At 35.7% G+C, this 17,559-nt stretch overlaps 2 protein-coding genes across 2 annotated transcripts in view; one reads left to right on the forward strand and one right to left on the reverse strand.

Moving 5' to 3' along the window:
* Nucleotides 1-17,559, reverse strand: part of LOC140165982 (uncharacterized) — a 73,337-nt gene that overhangs the window by 40,046 nt on the left and 15,732 nt on the right. The gene's annotated exons all lie outside the window — the stretch shown is intronic.
* The window catches only part of LOC140165345 (uncharacterized), a 49,124-nt gene that overhangs the window by 25,121 nt on the left and 6,444 nt on the right, over nt 1-17,559 (forward strand). Inside the window, exon 2 of the mRNA XM_072188675.1 lies at nt 12,839-13,065. Coding sequence (XP_072044776.1) covers nt 12,839-13,065 — 227 coding nt within the window. The remainder of the gene's footprint in view (nt 1-12,838; nt 13,066-17,559) is intronic.

A 17,559-nucleotide genomic window follows, 5' to 3' on the forward strand; every position in this document is an offset into this window, starting at 1 on the left:
AACCGTCAATGAAGTCATCACCGACCAAAATTTCGCGGTAAAGGGTATCTTTTTAAGCATAGGCCACGTCCCGCGCGGGACGCGAAAAGGGTCTCAATTTTGGTGTTTTCTGGAAAAAGGGTACCTTTTTTACAATAGATATGTCGGCGTTTTGGGTTCATGAAAATCAAAGTCCAGCATTTGACGTCAGCCGCTGTTTTCGTTCCTGATTGTAAACAACTTCTTACTTCCGGGTCTGTAAGTTTAATATATTAGTCTTGTGCCCGGTCTTGTACCATGATTAAAACTCGGTGATGTTTGTGCATGCTGCCGAGCGGGCTGCGTAGAGACGGGCGTAGAGACTACGAATTTTGTACAAGGTACAGATACTGTGTAATCGGAATGGATTACGACATACGTTTGACTGCTGAACCAGATATGACAGGAACCATGCCTTTTGGAAATCGTGAAGTGACATTTGCCATCGCTGTTTGTCACCCGCGCAAAACCGAAGTTAAACGGGGAAAAAAAGTGCTTTATATTTCAGATTTCAGAGCTTAGCGCGGATGTACTTGTACTAATTGGATACCAATGAAATGATTGCAGCTTGTTTGTTGTGTATGACCACAATTTTGTGTTAAGGATGATATTCCAGGCTATTTCATATTATAACAGAAATTGTATGTAAAGGGATTGGAAATACACTAGGTAAATATTGCTTTCTACCTTCGTCAGTGAAAAGGGTCATTGGGACATGTAAGGTCAGTGATATGGGTACCTTTGTTTGCACCATGGCTGTGGTCAGTGATTTGGGTATCCTTTTTTCATAGCAGGTCAGTGGTAAGGGTTACCTTTCAGCCCTTGGGCATGTCAGTGTTTTGGGTGAAAAATAAAAGTGTCTGGTCAGTGATGACAACATGCAATGGTATATGAGTGGCACCCCCGGGGTCGGGCGCCTTATCCACTCGGCCACACTCGTGCTCCCAAAAATGACCCTACCTCTACCTCTATCTCTACCCAGTAATACATGTATAGGCCCTAAGTATCTTATCAAGGCTTTATCTGCATGGTATAATTGAATATAATAGTGATATTTTGTTTGAAGGATAATATAAGCGACTGGTTCTTTTTGCATACTGTATAAGTTCTAGAGTTTCTCAGATTAGGTTAGATATGAAATTGAAAGTTATAGAACAAAATACTATACATATCATCCGTGACCTTTGTCTTTTTAAAGACAATTCTTGTTTTAATATATCCTCAATTGCACTAATATTGACTTCTTTGGTCTGACTGGATTAGATCGTGTCACAATTTTCAGATTCGCCTTGATGCATATCGCCTAGAAGATTCAGTGTGGTTTTATCAGCAAAACCATTGTTCAACCACTACATGTAGTATACTAATTTTATTTTAGCACGCATCCCATATTCCTATGCGCGAATTGCCATTTATACACCGGTAATGTCGTTTCACCAATCCTGAATCACACTTCCCAGTCAATACAAAACATAATGTTTTATATTCAAACCTGATGGAGCTATAAACGGAATTTCAGACACGCTTTTAGAGAGAAGAACAGACTATTATTAGATGTACAAAAACAAACGTGCAATGAGAAATATTAGATAGACGGGTAGATGTAAAGACAGACAAACAGAAAGACAGACAGGCAACGAGACGGGACGATTCAAACTTATTTGGTGTCAATTTTTAAGAAATATATTTGGAAGAAATAATAGTCGTTCATGTCCAATTTCCTCGAAATTTACGAAAAAATGTTGACCCAAAATGAGCATTAAATTTTCAGAAAAAATAAAAATCGATATTTGTGAGCAAGGATGTGTGCTTGATTAATTTTGCAAGGGGGTCAAATGTCACAAAAAACGACAACTTGCCCATATACAGCGAAGATCAATTTTTTTGGTTTTTTTTTTCTTTATGGAATGTAATACTCTGACCAAAGTTGACCCAAATGCGGGGTAACTTTGGTCAGGCTATTTTGAACCCTAAGGCACCCGTACGAAATTATTTAAAAAATCTTTTTCAACTTCAAGGTGTAGAAGGGAACCCTATTGTCATAAAAAAAAGGAGTTAATTAGAAATATAATTGGTCTTATTTGGAAGCAGTGATTTAAAAACTCTGAAAAGTGCCCAAAGTTACCCCATTTTACGGTATCCCTTCTCTCATGCCCCACCTCTCCACCTACTTCTCTCTCTTCTCTCCTCCCTCTATGTAATCCCTCTCTATCTGTCTTATAAATCTTAAAATTGACCTAAAATTTGAAACTATAAAAATTTAATGAATAATAATACAAGAATATACAAGCGTATTATTCAAAAAAAATATGCCAGCACAATACAAGTTAATTAATTTAATTGTTTGTTTTTTCTGTATTACCAATCATCGTAACTGTGACAACAATAATTATTAAGAAAAATAATTATTAAGAGTGCAAGCACGTAATATTTGTTTTAATTTGGCCGGTACGCAACTATTTCATTATTATTTTCTGTCATAATATTGGTTATTTTTGGCAGCAACGCATTGAGTGAGGAACAAAGCAAATAAAAGCGTAGGCCTATTAGAAGATCTCGAGGCTCTCGAATAGTTTATGAATCTCCAGTGTTAAAAATTTAAATTTTACATTTCTTTGACTTTGGTTTAAGAACATTAAAATTTTATTGATATAAAAACGTCAGTAGTTAGATTACTCTTCGACAGATTACGAGTTTAGTATGGTGCCTTAAGGGGGTACTACACCCCTGCCCAATTTTGTGCCTATTTTTGCATTTTTCTCAAAATTATAACGCATTGGGGACAAGTAAGATATGTATACCGTATTATAGGGGCAAAGACTACAACTACTGCACTGGAAATTTTATTTCAGCACAGACAACAGTTGTGGAGTTACAGTCAAAAATGAGGGAAACCAATATTTGATCAATAAATCAATAGCTAATAACTTTGAGTTGCAGAATTTTCAGTACAGTAGTTGTAGTCCTTGCCCCTATAATATACATATCTTACTTGTCACCAATGTGCTATAATTTTTGGAAAAAAATGCAAAAATAGGCACAAAATTGACCGGGGCTGTAGTACCCCCTTAAGCATGTTAAGAATTCTTTACTGTCCATGAAAAACAGAAAAGAAAAACAAGACAAACTGAAGAAAAAATAACAAAAATGTTAAAAGTGAGTAGCCTTAAATTCTTAAAAGCCTGACGCCGGTCAAATATCATCTGAATGCACTTTAAAACATGCACAATTAGCAATGATATGTTTGATTGTAGTATTAGCGACTAGAATGATTACAGACCATTAAACCATTTGACCCTTAAATCAACTCTTAAGTGTTAGTAAACACACTGGGTAGGACCAGTGATATTAGTTGTATAGACATTGTGGCATTTAACGTGCGAGTTTTTATTGCTATCAGCAGTAGATAGCATCATCAAGAGTATAAAGCGAATGCTGAATCAACAACTACTATATCATTCAAAGACTGGTTAAATTAACACATGATGATGAACAATAACATCATGTGGAAAGAATGAAGTTTGAATGTTGCTGGTTTATTTGATATTTCAATGGATGGCAGAAATTGTGCTTGAAATTCTATTACAATATAATACTCCAATACCGGTATATCACCACTACACCATAGTTTTAAAAAAATGCGAACTATACAAAATACGAGTGTTTGCGGCAAAAAGGTGTGACATTTCATAAACTTGTCTGAGTTTGTCTAAAAATTAAAAATAACGAATTATTTTGAGAGGTGTTTAAACATGTTTAATGGATTCACAATAATTGTGTTGTATCTCACTGAATCTAATATGTGAAAATCTTAATTTTATTCTGCATAAATACGACGAATCATCGTCTTCTGGGAATAGTCGAAGGCCTCAACATAAAAGTCCCTCAACTTATTCTCAAATCAGTAATTACTCATCGGCAGATGTTGAGTTTTATAATGGTGACTTTACAGAATGAAAGGCAAAAGCAAAACAAACGAATATACAGAAGGAGAAATAACTGAATTATTAAAAGTGAGCAATCTTTACATCCTTTTAAGCATGTTAAACCCTGACGCCGGTCAAGTATATTTCGAATGCACTTCAGAACATGTGCAATAAGCAATAATGTTTGATTGTAGTATTAGCGTCCAGAATGATTACAGACCATTAAACCATAGGCTACATCCTATTGACCCTTAAATCAACTCTTAAGTGTTAGTAAACACACTGTGTAGGACCAGTTATATTAGTTATATTAGACATTTTGGAATTGTTAATGCGTGTGTTTTTATTGCTGTCAGCAGTAGATCGGGCATTTATGAAGTATCTGCTATCATCAGTAGATAGGGCATTGATGAACTACTTATTATCAACATTAGATAGAGCATCGATGAACTACCTGCTATCAGAAGTAGATAGGATGTTGTTGAACTATTTGCTATAGGCAGTAGATGTTACAATGTTGAAATACTTGCTATCAACAGTAAATATAGGGCATTGATAAATTATATACTTGCTATCATCAGTAGATGAGGAATTGATGAACTACTTGCAATCAGCATTAGATAATGGTATCGATGAACTACTTGTTATCCGCATTATATGGGACATTGATGAACTATACTTGCTATCATCATTAGATATGGCATTGATGAACTACTTGCTATCCGCAGTAGATAGGATATTGATGAACTACTTGCTTATCAGAAGGAAGATATGGCATTGATGGATGAAGTACCTGCTATTGGCAGTTGATAGCGCATTGGTGAACTACTTGCTATCAGCAATAGATAAGTTTTGTTGAACTACCTGCTATCAGCAGTAGATAGGGCATTGATGAACTACTTGCTATCAGCAGTAGATAGGGCATTGATGAACTACTTGCTATCAGCAGTAGATAAGGCATTGTTGAACTACCTGCTATCATCAGTAGATAGGGCATTGATGAACTACTTGCTTATCAGCAGCAGAGAGGGCATTAATGGATGAAGTACCTGCTATCGGCAGTTGATAGGGCATTGATGAACTACCTACCTGCTATAAGCAGTAGATAAAATATGGTGATAAAGCAGTAGATAGGGCATTGATGACCATGGTGAACTACCTGGGCATTATTGACCATGATGCATGGGCATTGATGACCATGATGAATGACCATGATGAACTACCTGCTATCAACAGTAGATATGGCATTGAATGAACTTCCTGCTATTAGCAGTAGATATGGCATTGATGAACCACTTGATGAATTACCTGCTATCCGCAGTTGATAGGGGCATTGATGAACTACCTGCTATCATGGCTATCTGCAGTAGATAGGGCATTGATGAAGTACTTGCTATCAGCAGTAGATACGGTATTGTTGAACTACCTGCTATCAGCAGTAGATAGGGCATTGATGAACTACTTGACGAATTACCTGCTATCAGCAGTTGATGCGGCATTGAATGAACTACCTGCAATCGGCAGAACTACCTAGGGGTATTGATGAATTACCTGCTATCAGCAGTAGATAGGGCATTAATGTACTACTTGCTATCAGCAGTAGATATGGCATTGATGTATGAACTACTTGCTATCAGCAGTAGATATGGCATTGATGGATGAAGTACCTGCTATCGGCAGTTGATAGCGCATTGAGGAACTACCTGCTATCAGCAGTAGATAAAGTATTGTGAACTACCGCTATCAGCAGTAGATAGGGCATTGATGACCATGATGAACTACCTTCTATATAGATAGGGCATTGAATGATCTACCTGCTATCCGCAGTAGATATGGCATTGATTAACTACTTGCTATCAGCAGTATCAGCAGTAGATATGGCATTGAATGAACTACCTGCTGTCAGCAGCAGATATGGCATTGATGAACTACCTGCTATCAGCAGTAGATAGGGCATTGAATGAAATACCTGCTATCAGCAGTAGATAGGGCATTGATGAACTACTTGATGAATTACCTGCTATCAGCAGTTGATGCGGTATTGAATGAACTATTGATGAACTACTTGCTTATCAGCAGTAGATAGGGCATTGATGAATTACTTGCTTATCAGCAGTAGATAGGGCATTGATGAACTACTTGCTATCAGCAGTAGATAGGGGCATTGATGAATTACCTGCTATCAGCAGTAGATAGGGCATTGATGAACTACTTGCTATCAGCAGTAGATAGGGCATTGCATGAAATACCTGCTATCAGCAGTAGATCTGCTATCAGCAGTAGATAGGGGCATTGATGAATTACCTGCTATCAGCAGTAGATAGGGCATTGATGAACTACTTGCTATCAGCAGTAGATAGGGCATTGCATGAAATACTTGCTATCAGCAGTAGATAGGGCATTGATGAACTACTTAATGAATTACCTGCTATCAGCAGTTGATGCGGTATTGAATGAACTATTGATGAACTACTTGCTTATCAGCAGTAGATAGGGCATTGATGAATTACTTGCTTATCAGCATTAGATAGGGCATTGATGAACTCTTAAGTGTTAGTAAACACACTGTGTAGGACCAGTCACCAGTCTTAACTAGCTCATTTTTCCCGCCGAATTGAGCTAGTTAAGACTCTTATATGGCCAATGATACATGTGGGCTGCGCTATGAGTTCAATTTGAAATGGGCTATTCCAGATAAAAGATGCCCACTCCTATGTCGAATTGTTGGATGTTGGAAGTTTTGAGGACCGGAATTCCAATATTTTTTTAGTTTCAGCCTGGATTTCAAGGTATTTTTGTTATGTTTTCCACAATTTCAAAACAATTTTCACGATTGCCGGGTTGGTATTTGTTTACCATTTTGACTGGATTCCTACACTTTCTATTACTATCACGGCTCTTGGTGTGTGGAATTTCAAACATTTATTACATAGAGCTTTCACATGTGGTATCTTCTAAAATAGCGCAATCGCTACACTTTTGATTTTTTTTCAAGAAATTGCAGAAACTGTATATAGTAAGCGTAAAATAACCTTTGACAATTACTATATTACAAGTGCCCATAGATAATAGGTTGGTAAGAATGCAAAATATATGAGCGTTTACAAAAAGGTGTGACATTTTAGAAACTTGTGTGACTTGGTCTCCACGGTAACGAGGTTATTTTGAGAAGTGTTTCAAAGGATTCAAAATTGCGTTGTATCTCACTGCATATAAACATGAGAAATTTGAATTTTATTGTCATATGAAACTGCGACGAGCCACCCTCGACTGGGAATACTTAAGGTATAATTTCTAAAATCTTAAGGCTTGCTCTATGTACGAATATGCCTCAATAAGATAAAAGCTAAAATATAATTTACGTGTACAAAATATGTAAAGGCATGCAAAATATCAAGGACATGGACTCTCATGTAAACCTGAATGAATGAATTTATGCCTAATAATTTAAAAATTATGTGTAAGCTTATACCCAACTTTGAAAAAATCTTCAAAACAATTAAACATGTGTTCAAATAGTTTCCGATGATAGCTATAGACGAATACAACGAGCCAAGTCAGGGTCGGTTCATAGTGAATATTCGAAGGCGAATATTCGTTGTCGAATACTTTTTGTGACGTCAAAATATATACGGCAACGAATAAAATATGATGACACGCCGAGTTGAGTCGGATTAAATATCGCGCAACTGATAGCGAGATACTATTGATTTATATGAAAGGCTCGAGGTCACCTGAATATCGTTCGACGAACGATGATTTCAAAAATCCCCAATGAAAATTAACCTGCACAGTTGTGCAAAATACGTCTGGATAGTTCCAAAATGGCTGATAACGAACTGAAAGAAAACGTTATTAGTGCGCTACAAGCGTACCCATTTTATATGACATAAAAGTAAGGGACTATATAAAGACGTCCTGAAAAGGAAAATGCCTGGCAGGCAATAGCATTCAATGCTGTAGTGATGGTAAGTTATGTTTTATGCAAATAATATGATATTTAGGCTTACAAACATAACCTATAAGTGAACGGTTCATTGTTTGCTAAATCCAAGCGAGATCACCCGAAAATCTATGCAAGAGAAATTTCTACTGCTGCTGATGAAAAATCATAGAGTGCGTTTGGAGTTGTTTTCTTCACTTTACCAGTAGGCCTAATAAATTCATAAAAAAAATAAAAATCAAATAAACATTTAGAGCGAATGCTTTTACTCACTGCTCATCTGATCCACTTTCCCAGGAAATATCGATACTCCTTTTTTTCCTGACTTTCCAGACATAATTATGAGTAAACATCAAAATTAATGTTTACAAAACAGTCAAATATATACATTCGTTTGCATTTTGTACATTAATATTAATAATGTACAAACATTAAAAAAAGGGGCCTAAGAGTATGTCTATTTTTAATCATATATTAATTCCGCCATGCCCAAACATATTTTATATATGAAATCGTGTAAAAACTGACCCCTTGTAAATCTATGGAACCCCAAATTCCAATCAAAAATAAAAACAACTTTGTTATCAAAATACACTAGGACTATACATTGTATTACAGGAATTTAATAGATGGTGCATTTTAATAAATAAATAGATTAACACGGGTAATGGACGAGAAATGTTTGGCAATACCGGATTGACCACATAGGCAGTGAATAAAGAAATTAATAAAATAAAAATAAATTAAATGAGAAAATGAAAGCAAGGACATTTGGTGAAGTATTGTTTTAGAGTGCGAAGGAGTCCTACATGTTATCCTGGCCCAGGACACTGATTAATGTAAATTCGACCCATAGTTATTTTATCCACTTTTGCCAGCATTCAACCTGTTCAAGGTGATTTATGCCTATTTTAAATAAAATTCCGAAATCTGAAGTATCAACGTTGTATCGTGCACAAATTATGATCCGAGACTATTTCATTTGACACGGTTGTATATGGATTTCAAAAGGTCGGTCCTATAATAGATATCGATTAGAGAATTACAGCAAGAGACTTTGAGGATGCCGTAATCCTCTTGACCATCAACCAATCAGATAGACATATTTCAGAAATATATTCGTAGAGTTGAAACTTGTTCAACTCTTGAAATATATATTTCAAGTAATCTCGTTTCACATTTAGCAGCAATAAAGTCACGAAGGGCCCGTAATGGTAATATACGATTTCAGTCAAATATTGGTGCAAATATACGATTTCGGTCAACTATTTGGCTATTCTTTGCCGAAAATTATGAAATGTATATCAGTAACAACTCTTAGGAGGGTTTTCGAGTAATTTTAACGAAATAATGAGGTAAAATAAAAGAAAACCCACTTACAATTTTGGACTTGACGCTTAACTGTGGTGTTCTAGGGAATTAAAATATCACAATTAATATGTTTCATTCAAAATCGTTGTCCTACAAGCACATGTTAAATGGCTCGATTCACATTAGGTATAAGTTGGGACATTGTCAGATTGTGTGAACATTACAAATACAAACAATAAGGTTGAAAAAGAAAAAAGCCATTTGTTTGTTTGTTTGTTTGTTTACCCAGGTTGGTCCGTGAGGAACACATGCTAATCCACGGAAAACCATGGACCGTTCCAAGCTCATACAAATGCACAAGCCTGAATAGCCAGTGTAGGCTAATATATGCATGCTGGCCTAGATAGCTTTGATCAACAAAGCAAGAAATGGAAGAAAATAGCTAGGAAAAAGAGAAAAGAGAGAAGGCCACTCCCAAACACAAATTTAAAAATGAATTTAAAAGATCGTCTATTTGTAGCTTTATGACACTGAATAGACCAAATATCTGCCTCTGACGAAAAAAATGTTTTCCATGCTGATTTGTTTTTGTAACGAGTATGTCATTTCAAAAAGAAAGAAAAAATATTACTTTTTAAAAACTCAACGCATTACTATCTAGGCCTATAATTATAATTATAATGTTATACTTGATTAGATAACAATTAGCCATGTGTTTGATAATTACAGAAAATTAAATATGTAAAATTGCTTCTCAAAGCAAATTAAATTACCTGGAATATGATTGTATGGTGTTAAAGTATGCAGTTTAAAGTGAATTGTAAACAAAATGTGAAAAAATAAATGGCCCTCTTGCATTATATGACCACTGGGGGTCACTTATATTCAATTTGCTCCTCCTGATCATCCTCCACCCCGCAAATTATGCAAATGTTAATAATGTTTACAATATTTATTATGCTTACTGTATTGGTCTCATCACAAGCTTTAGTTTGACACCAAATTTAACTACATAGGCTGTAGGCCTCCCCGGGGTAGGCCTAGCCTATATTATGAACCCCAAAATGTTACATCTCCACTTAAAACGCATGGTCACTTATTGACTTATTTATTTCTTTATTAACTTATTAATTTATTTATTCATTTTTATTTTCAGACATTAAATCATGACAGTAGTTCAATATTGAGTTGACTTTACTTAAGTTTATTTTATTGACTACGTTATAGAAATTCTCTAATTTTTGCTTACCTAGGTCAACGGGCAATACTTGTTAACAGTCGGGCAACGCTGTGAATTGTAGAAATATATCTTTCTCCGGTTCATAGTTTTATATTCGAAGCCGCATATATTTTGACGACCAAAAAGTATTCGAAGCCGAATATTCGCCTTCGAATATACACTTTGAACCAGCCTTCATGGTCAGGATTGATTTTGGTCGGTCATTACTGGGTCCCCGGCGCACTAAGCTGGTGTTGTGACTGCTCAATTGGGTGGATTAAAGTCGCTTAAAAAATCGATGTTATATTGTATTGTGTTGTAAACTTTCATCATTCTTTTGTCTACGTGTAACACGGGCGATGGAATGCAGTTTAAAATTCCCGCCAATGACGCATCATTTCACATTTCAGGTAAGATATACTCAGCGGGGACCCAGCCATGGCTGCCACTGAGGTGTAGGAATGCGTGAATTTGGATTTGTCTATAGGCTGTAGTCTGTATACCTTCCTTGAGTCAATAATTTAGATATTGTTTTTTATTGTATCTCTAAATGTAATGATGAGAAGTATATAAAAGTATACATTTCCGTTTAGTTTAGAAATGGCTAAAACTATGGCGCCTGCCATCCCACTCACCATCAATGAAGATAGTGATATGTATTTAGAGTTCAAAGTACTTTTACAAGTATGCTCATTCCAATGTAACAGAAAAGCAGCCCCGGTAGTCTCTTGTTTAAACACTAATCCTGCGTGACAAATTAATATTTGCGATGGTTTTTTTGTTTAATTTGTCACAAGGACATATAAACGAGTTCAGATGCCCGGTTCAGATGCCAAACGCGATAAACGCCATTTTAAAAAGTTTTTGCGTTAAGGCCACCAACATCTGCTTAATAATGCTAGCTTTAAATTAACACTCCAGTTTTAATAAAATCCAATGTATATTTTTGAAACTATGGTCAACAACTAGCACAAATTTTCTTTTATTTTCGTTATAGTTGACTACCGTATATTTTATGTATATTTTTGAAACTATGAAACAACAATATAATATTTTCTTATTATGTTCTTTGTATTCCTCCAATCGCCTCTGAACTTTTCATATATACCGTGCACATAAGCATGATAAGATTGACTCCAATGGGTAGATAAAGAAACAGATTAAGAGATCAGATAACCATCAATTTTAATAATTTGACATAAAATATGTGTAATATCGCTAATCAAAAAAAAAATCAAAATTATTTGATCTCAGAAGCACATTCCTCGTATTCAGAATGCAATTTAGTGTGTCCCATGTACTCACAGGTCCCACAACATAATACTGTACAAACGTTGCTGTCCGATTTCTTAAAGATTTTTAAAAAATTGTATTTACAAAAATGAAGTTTTGCCTATTTTTCCTTGCAATGTTCTCGTCACGTCAGCTCATTGCATCATTTCTTGCTGTTGTGCTAATAATGCCGAATATTTTTTTAAGCTTATAACATTACACGTCTAAGATTGTATATCAGATAAGATGATTGGTTGCTTCTGTTTTTTGCCTTTGTGGTTCGTCGATTTAACTCTCTCCACGCGGGCGTCGACTGCAAACGACAAGTTTCATTTTTTTTTTATTTCAGAATTGTACATTTTCATGCCCATATTTGGAATCAGCATGAAAAATGCATCAAAATGAGTACAAACAAGCCTAGTATTGGTTCAGTGGTTCTTAAGATAGCTCTTGATATTTTCAGAAAATATCTCAAATCTTGGATTTTTTATGTTGAACCCCATGGCTAGCACGCAGAGCATTAAGCATCCCACGTGGTTTTAGACGGAATCTAAGACGTCTAATGGTAGTCGTAAATCTTTGCCGTTTTTTGCTACCATATAACATTGAAACATAGATGATAGAATATACTAATTTTCATACTGTAAAAACTTGATAGTTAGCATATGTACTTACTATCAAGCGCTTTTGAAAACATAAAATTGTACCATAGTCCGGCGCTTTACCAATTGGAACTAATGGGGTTGAGACACAAATTTGCAGGATTACTTGTTCATATATAACTATTATGTGTATCGATGATTTGCTCAAAACAATTTGCACTTTTGTGGATGGGGCTCTTCATGTCTGCATGTTTTAAAAGTGTTTGATACTAAGCACATATGCTAACTATCGAGTTTTTACGGTATTGTTATAACGTAAGAGTTAATATATTTGTCTATCTCCTTCTGCTAGATTACTTGTTCATATATAACTATTATGTGTATCGATGGTTTGCTCAAAACCCTTTACACTTTTGTGGATCGGGCTCTTCATGTTTCATGTTTTAAAAGTGCTCGATAGTAAGCACATATGCTAACTATCGAGTTTTTACGGTATTGTTATAACGTATGAGGTAATATATTTGTCTTCTGCTATTCTATCTTACAGCTGGACCATCGTCAGTAGTACTAGACATATCATCATCGTCGTCATCATCAGCATTACTACACCATACAGCGCCACATACAGCCTCTGTGTTCCCACCCGCATACACAGACCAGTACCCACCACCACCGTACCCAGGACATGAGTCTTCATTATTACAACAGCCTTATACAGACCTTAACGCACCGTACACAATACATACCAATGACCCACCCAAATATTTTAACCCGGTAAGTGAACGCACGTTTTTGAAGCATGTGTTATTTGTTTATAAAATATAAATTTACGACACATCTTGCAAATGTGTCAGGGTGTGGATAAATAATCAGTGTCATATCTACTGCTGATAGTAATTACTTCACCAAGGCCACATATGCTGGTGTCAATGCCCTATCTCATGAGCTATTGCTGATAGCAAGTAGTTCATCAATGCCCTATTTACCGCTATTAAACAAGTAGTTCATCAATGCCCTATCTACTGCTGATAGCAGGTAATTCATCAATACCTTTTCTAATGCTAAAATCAAGTAGTTCATCAATGCCCTATCTACTACTGATAGCAGGTAGTTCATCAATGCCCTATCAACTGCTGATAGCAGGTATTTCATCAAAGCCCTATCTACTGCTGATAGCAGGTAGTTCATCAATACCCTTTCTACTACTGATAAGCAAGTAGTTCATCAATGCTGATAACAGGTAATTCATCAATACCTCATCAGCTGTTGATAGCAAGCAGTTCATCAATGAACTATCTACTGCATGCTGATAGCAAGTAGTTCATCAATACCCTATTTAATGCTAAAAGCAAGTACTTCATCAATGCCCTATCTACTGCTGATAAGCAAGAAGATCATCAATGTCCTATCTACTGCTGATAGCAGGTAGTTCATCAATGCCCGATCTACTGCTGATAGAATAGTTTATCATAGCAAGTACTCATCAATACCTTATCTACTGTTGATAGCAGGTAGTTCATCAATGCCATATCTACTGCTAATTGCAAGTAGTTCATCATTGCCACATCACTAGTTCATCAATGCCCTATTTATTGCCGATAGCAAGTACAATTCAATGCTATATCTACTGCTGATATCACGTAATTCATCAATGCAATATCCACTGCTATTAAAAGGTAATTTACCAATGCCCTATTTACTGCTGATAGCAGATAGCTCATCAATGTCCTATCGATTGCTGATAATCAGTACTTCATCAATGCTTATAGATATACTGCTGACAGTACAAGTAGTTCATCATTGCGCTATTTACTGCTGATAGCAAGCAGTTCATCAATATCTTATTTAATGATGATAGCAAGTAGTTCATCAATGCCCTATCTACTGCTGATATTCAAGTAGTTCATCAATGCCCTATCTACTGCTGATATTCAAGTAGTTCATCAATGCCTTATCTACTGCTGATAGCAGGTAATTCATCAATACCTTTTCTAATGCTAAAAGCAAGTAGTTCATCAATGCCCTATCTACTGCTGATAGCAGGTAGTTCATCATTGTACCGTATAAAGAATAATGTATAGAATGCAATTCGCACACAAACAAAATGCTTAGTATGCGGCTATAAACTATACGTTTTGGTCACTGTTACCTTAACATTAAGAAAATAACATTTAGTACTAATTATAAAAATAATCAGAGTTAAAAATAAATATTGCTCTTTCCATGCAAAATAAAAAAAGACTGACAGTTTGTCTATACCGTGTCAAGGTGAGTTTAAAATAACGGGCTATTCCACTTAAAATCCACACTACCCCTGTGAAAGATTTAACTGAAGTCTTTCACAGAGGGAGTATGAGTTTCGATTAGAATAAACAAATTGGGCAACTTCCACTTGAAATACTCATTGCAGTTGTGGAAGATATAGGTAAAACCATAATACAGAGGGAGTATAGGTTTCAAAATGATCAACCCTTATCAATTACATTTGAAAAACATACTCCCTCTGTGGAAGATATTCCCAATATCTTCCACAGGGGGAGTGTGGATTTTAACTGGAATAGCCAAGAGGATGCAAAACTGTCGTCCTTTATTGCAATGTTCATTTTATTGCATATGGGTGTGTTTCAAATACAAAAATAGCATTTGATTAGATGCGCAGATGAATAAATTTAGAAGTAATTTGCACAACCTTGCTTTCAAATTTAATCAAAATTGGGAAAAACAATTTATCAATGCTTATTCAACTGTGCTTATTGTATAACTGGCAACTGTTCGGTACTTGAAGACCTGAGCGCAAGAAGACCGTAAGTCATCTTGGCCCCTCAACATGTATACACTAAAGTTACGTATAGTTTCTTAGGGTTTTATAATGGTTAATACATGTTCCAGGGTGAAAACAGCATGAAAGGTTGTGAAAGATTTGTTTACGAAACTATACGCAACTTGAGTGTATACATGTTGAGGGGCTAAGTAGACTTACGGTCTTCTTGCGCTCAGGTCTTCACTTGAAGTTAATTTTCTTTCATCAGGCCTTGAACAAAAATCTGATTACATGTGGGTTATGTGAGTTGAGATTATTTCTATTACTTTCAGGATTTTTGCAAATTGAACCATACCAAAATTATGGCTCAAGAGTTGTGGTAAGGTTACGATTTAGTCAACGATAATACATATATGATATTAAAAACGATTACACTGTAAAAACAGTGTTTAGCGATTAAACACTTTTCTAAACACAATTTTGCCACCACTTTGTAAACATGTTTAAAAGCTAAACATCATGTGTCAAATTTCTCAACATTGGTCAGTGATGGTGTTTAATTTCTAAACATCTGACATCCATATTCTAAACATAACGTTTCTAAACACATTCTTGCCACCACTTTCTAAACACTGTTTTTACAGTGTAGGCCTAGATGGCTTTTCCAAAGAATTTTTCATAGCACACTGACCCAATTAAACAACCACATCTGAAGACTACGACAAAAGGTTTTTGTTCTGATTAAGGGATCTGGAATGGGCATTTTGAGCGTTTCAACAGTATTTTTTGTGGGACATGAGAGCACATCAGACATATCGAATTGCATTATGAATACGAAGAATGTCTTTCTGATATCAAATTATTTTTATTTTTTGAAATTCACGATATAATACAAATTTTATGACAAATTATTCAAATATTTTTCACATTTTTGATATATAACAGTCCTCGAAGTAAATTTAATAAATCTAATGATATATTCTTAAAGTGTATGTAGCTGGGAGGAAAAGCCGACGATCAATTGAAAATTTTGATATGGATTTTTTTCCCAAAAAGACCTAATTTCATCAATGCCCTATCTACTGCTGATAGCAGATAGTTCATCAATGCCCTATCTACTGCTGATAAGCAAGTAGTTCATCAATGCCCTATCTACTGCTGATAGCAAGTAGTTCATCAATACCATATCTACTGCTAATACGGTATTCAAAATGTGACGGATATCGTACATTATGGCTTGAACTAAGCAAAGCAAAAGACAACGCCATTGCTACCCCCTTCTTAAAAAGCAAGACATGTCTGTCAGTGACGTCAAGGGTATTATGGTACTGCCGATAGCAGGCAGTTCATCAAAGCCATATCTACTGCTGATAAGCAAGTAGTTCATCAATGCCCTTTCTACTGCTCATAGCAGATAGTTCATCAATCCCCTATCTACTGCTGATAGCAGAAAGTTCATCAATGCCCTATCTACTGCTGATAGCAGAAAGTTCATCAATGCCCTTTCTACTGCTCATAGCAGATAGTTCACCAATCCCCTGTCTACTGCTGATAGCAGAAAGTTCATCAATGCCCTAACTACTGCTCATAGCAGATAGTTCATCAATGCCCTTTCTACTGCTGATAAGCAAGTAGTTCATCAATGCCATATCTACTGCTGTTAGCAAGTAGTTCATCAATGTTTTATGTATTGCTGATAGCAAGTAGTTCCTCAGTAAACTATCTACTGCTGATAGCAAGTATATCAATGCCCTATCTACTGCTAATATTCAAAATTTGACGGATATCGTACATTATGGCTTTAACTAAGCAAAGCAAAAGACAGCGCCATTGTTACCCCCTTCTTAAAAAGCAAGACATGTCTGTCAGTGACGTCAAGGGTATTGGGACAGTCCATAATAATGGTACTGCTGATAGCAGGCAGTTCATCAAGGCCATATCTATATACTGCTGATAAGAAAGTAGTTCATCAATGCCCTATCTACTGCTAATATTCAAAATTTGACGGATATCGTACATTATGGCTTTAACTAAGCAAAGCAAAAGACAGTGCCATTGTTACCCCTTCTTAAAAAGCAAAACATATCTGTCAGTGACGTCATTGGTATTGGGACAGTCTATAATAATCAGGTGGTGGCCGCATTGCATTCTCTAAATTCAGTAAATTTTCATCGTCAACCGTGTAATTGAATGGGATTATTTTGAAATTTTAAAACGCTTGAAATATATAAATACAAGCTGAAACCGTTGGGGTTCGATAATGAACCCCACAAAACTAACCGACTATATTGGAAAATGCCATACGGCCGGCGGTTTCACAAGTTGCCGGCTCGATCATGTCATCCGCCGCCTGATAATAATTATGGTAACGGTGTCGTGAATGATGCACATGCGTCCAGGGCAAGCTGTTTTACAATTATATAACTTAACAATCCAATGTAGCTCAATGTAACCCTCTTTATTATAGTTTTAAATTATAAGATAAATAAAACCGATTTTGCATAATT

This window comes from Amphiura filiformis, chromosome 12 (genome assembly GCF_039555335.1).
Source record: "Amphiura filiformis chromosome 12, Afil_fr2py, whole genome shotgun sequence".
Taxonomy (NCBI): domain Eukaryota; kingdom Metazoa; phylum Echinodermata; class Ophiuroidea; order Amphilepidida; family Amphiuridae; genus Amphiura; species Amphiura filiformis.